The 4,032-nt window shown below is 42.0% G+C and overlaps 1 protein-coding gene across 1 annotated transcript in view; it reads left to right on the top strand.

Annotated features, from left to right (window-relative positions):
• The window catches only part of LOC107678674 (probable G-protein coupled receptor 173), an 8,061-nt gene extending 4,037 nt beyond the window's left edge, over positions 1 to 4,024 (top strand). The window contains exon 2 of the mRNA XM_016474039.1: positions 1,785 to 4,024. Coding sequence (XP_016329525.1) covers positions 2,017 to 3,180 — 1,164 coding nt within the window. The 5' untranslated portion in view covers positions 1,785 to 2,016 and the 3' untranslated portion in view covers positions 3,181 to 4,024. The remainder of the gene's footprint in view (positions 1 to 1,784) is intronic.
• The last annotated feature ends 8 nt before the right edge of the window (positions 4,025 to 4,032 follow it).

Genomic DNA, 4,032 nt, shown 5'->3' with positions numbered 1-4,032 from the left:
GCCCCCGCATCCCGGTCCACATGCCTATATTCAACACATAAAAAGTGATCTGCTGTAGCCTAGCAACAATGAGGTAATTACCATGAAAGACTAGTTGCTGTCATGCCATGTAGTGTGTGATGGAAACAGCTGATCTGCTCGGCATCTTTGGGGAAGCAGAAGATGTTCCTCAGCATGTTACAACAGATGCTTACCGGAGCCCTGATTATCCCATTCAGCAAACTATTGATTGATCTGTTTACTGATGGTGGACACAAAATACCTTCTTTGGTGTAAAGTGCCCTTTTTTCTATTCTTTCTGTTGCTCTTTTTTTAGTATTTTACATTTGGTGTAAGCACTCCTGATTAGGAAGAAGATTATATTTATTGTTTAAAGAATTTTAACTTTAGAGATAACTTTTTAGTTGATGTAACATACTCTATTTGAAATATTATTATTTAAGAATGGAAACATGAAAATGTGCTTTCCTTGATTTTCATTTATCATTACTATTTAATATTATTGAAAAAATGTTTAATGCATGTACAATCTAGTTAGAGATGTAAATTAATTGACATAATAGAATGATTATTTATCAAACAAACTGTAGCTATTACCTAACAGATACTACATGGTTGTCTTAAGAAATCACATCTGTTTCTGTATGTTTACATGGAAAGTTAAGAATCACACTGCAGCAGATTTTTGCATATCCGAGGCGCATTCTTTATCATTTTGACACAATGTGAAACCAAATAAATGCGCCAACGCTCTTTAGTAGCATATGCAGATTGTGCACAACGCTGAGCAACACAACCACATTATCTATGTCAAATTTGGACTTGGTACAATTTCCGCTGAATCAAAGCTTTTTTTCTGTTTTTTTTTTTTTCAATTTAAACATGGGCTACATGTTAGTCTTGTGACTGTTGCACGATGTCTTGCTTCTTTTTCAGCGTCTGGCGCAAGTGCGGCATGTTTTTAAGTCACTGTGTTAAAACATGTTAAAATATGTTTTAACTGTTACAAATTTCTCCAGACTCAGTGTTATTTTCCATTCCGCTTTTTGTGTTAACAACCCATTATTATTTCTTTCTGACTAAAATGCAGGCCTTTAAAGTGCTTGTAAACATACTGACAAGTCCTGTAAACAGCAATAAATCAGCAAATTTAGACGAAGAAAAAAAAGATACAAAAAAGCACATTGCTATTTGTCTCATCTTTTACTTTGGGGATAATGGTCAACTAGCATTAGCGTAGTTTGAAACCTGAACATTTCTGGTACAAATAACAGAATGTTAATGTGAATAATAGTTTTTCCAGGAAAAAAATACTGAATTTTCCAGTATTTTTCCTATACATTTGACCACCAGTGTGTTTCCACACATTGTAAATAAACCCAGATTATCTTTATTGATTGTTATGCTTTTTAAAGTCTACTTTGCAGTTTTTGCCTAATTATGAATTTAGTAGTTCTAGAATTACTGTTTTTATTCGGCACCAGTAGTATGCTGCTGTTGTATTTGTGTGGTCTCCTCAGTACTCCAACAACTACATATATTTTTATTTGCAAGGTAAAGCAATACTTAAAATATGCTGTAGTGGTACTGAGAAAAAGCTCTCTCGTTCCAGCATCAATATTACTTTATGCTATCTCACTCCTCTTGACCTAAAAATCTTTCTCTCAGGAATTACAAAAATGCTATATTTTCCCCAAAAGTCAGTAGTGTTTGTGGCCTATATAGACCAGCATTTGTTTGTGTGAGAAAACAAGAGTTACAAATGTTTTGTTCTCTATCCATAGGTGTGGAGGCCAGAAGAGGTGGCACATTTGAAGGGACGCTCCAAAGAGAACTGTACAAAAATGGGGCAATGCAGATCAAGCTTCTCTCCTTCCATTTGAGACGACAACGAAAGGCAACCACGAGGACGGACGACAGCTCAGCCGGAGGAGGCGGAGGTGGAGGAGGGAGTGGAGGAAGCGGGGGTAAAGGAGGAGTTGAAGGAGGAGGTGTGCGATTTGAGCAGAAAAGGGTATGGCCAACGGAAACGCAAGCAGCGATGGGCCTGGGAACCCCTTGGCGGCCGTGGTGTCCAATACAGGTGGCGTGATGGGTGGAGCACCCTCTTCGGCCGTGTCTACCTATGTGAAACTTGTCCTTCTGGGGCTGATCATCTGCATCAGCCTGGTGGGCAACTTAGTGGTATCCCTGCTGGTGTTAAGGGACAGAGCCCTACACAAGGCACCCTACTACTTTCTTCTGGACCTCTGCCTCGCCGACACCATCCGCTCTGCGGTCTGCTTTCCCTTTGTCCTGGTGTCCATCAAGAACGGCTCGGCCTGGACTTACAGTGTGCTCAGCTGCAAGGTGGTGGCCTTCATGGCCGTCCTTTTTTGCTTCCATGCTGCCTTCATGCTGTTCTGCATTAGTGTCACACGCTACATGGCCATCGCCCACCACCGCTTCTACTCCAAGCGAATGACCTTCTGGACCTGCGTTGCGGTGGTATGTATGGTCTGGACGCTGTCAGTCGCCATGGCATTCCCACCCGTCTTTGACGTTGGCACCTACAAGTTTATCCGCGAGGAGGACCAGTGCATCTTTGAACATCGCTACTTCAAGGCCAATGACACTCTAGGCTTCATGCTGATGCTTGCTGTGCTAATCCTGGCTACACACGTGGTCTACATGAAGCTCCTGCTGTTCGAATACAAGCACCGAAAGATGAAGCCGGTCCAGATGGTTCCAGCCATCAGCCAAAACTGGACCTTTCACGGACCTGGAGCCACAGGACAGGCGGCCGCAAACTGGATAGCAGGGTTCGGCCGTGGCCCAATGCCTCCTACTTTATTGGGCATCAGGCAGAACTTGCACAACCAGAACAGACGCCTGCTAGGCATGGAGGAGTTTAAGGCCGAGAAGCAGCTTGGCAGGATGTTCTATGTCATCACCTTGTTCTTTCTGGTGCTCTGGTCCCCGTACATTGTGGCCTGTTACTGGCGGGTGTTTGTGAAGGCGTGCACCATCCCACACCGGTATCTTTCCACCACAGTGTGGATGAGTTTCGCCCAAGCGGGCGTGAACCCCATCATCTGCTTTTTCCTCAACAAGGACCTGAAGAAGGGCCTTCTGGCCCACCTGCCTCCCTGCTGTAGAACTCCACCTCAACTACCCCGTGAGCCTTACTGTGTCATGTGAAGATGAGTGTTCATTCATAATGTTTTTTTTTCTCTTTCTCTCTTCTGGATGGTCGGAGAGTGGACAGCCAGGGGGAGGGAATAAGAAGTCTTTAAAGATGGAGATGTGGATGAACTTTAAGAGCTGTTGTGGCCTTTGATTCAGTTTTAAGATGCTTTAAAAGGGTGGATGTCACGGAATAAGCATCTACTGTCACCTTAATGATTTTAAGGGGGAAATGGGCTCTACTCTAATGTGTGGTTTGGTAAATCAACTCTGAACAGGTTTGAGGAACCGTATGTTTTGCATTAGGGTGGTACAAATCAACCAAACTGGTCTATTTTATGGTGAATGTATGAAGGCTATATCAAATGGCTTCTCATGATCGATTTCAACAAACATTACCATTTGATTTGGCTCAGTATCTGTATCCCTTTACCAGGATCCTGAGGGCCTTGAATCAAAGATTTACAAAAATATTGTTCATGCCTTGTGAACAGCTGCACTCCTGGCAGAGTAATTTATATTATTTGAACTACTGATTCAAAAATACTCTGTGTGCATGTGTATTACCTTATCTTTAAGGCGAAAAACTTGAGATTAAACTATTTTTAAGAACGAGTGCCAAGCATAAGCCTCTAGGAATGAATGAGGCTGACAAAAAAAAAGAGTTCCTAAAATTTATGCTAATTGTTTGGGCTGAATCCTTCCATCAGGCAGGAATTAAGATGCTCATAAAACAGTGTGTATACAAAAGCAACTTCCGGAACAAATAATGTTTTTCCTCCCAAGTTGATTCAAAGGGATTGTAGTTGAAAGGAGCTGAATGAAAATATGAATCTTTGTGAAATATGGCCAATTCAGGTTTGTAGG

Source organism: Sinocyclocheilus anshuiensis, unplaced genomic scaffold (assembly GCF_001515605.1).
Source record: "Sinocyclocheilus anshuiensis isolate Anshui unplaced genomic scaffold, SAMN03320099.WGS_v1.1 scaffold13, whole genome shotgun sequence".
Classification (NCBI taxonomy): domain Eukaryota; kingdom Metazoa; phylum Chordata; class Actinopteri; order Cypriniformes; family Cyprinidae; genus Sinocyclocheilus; species Sinocyclocheilus anshuiensis.
This window is presented reverse-complemented; position numbering and strand designations above follow the sequence as displayed.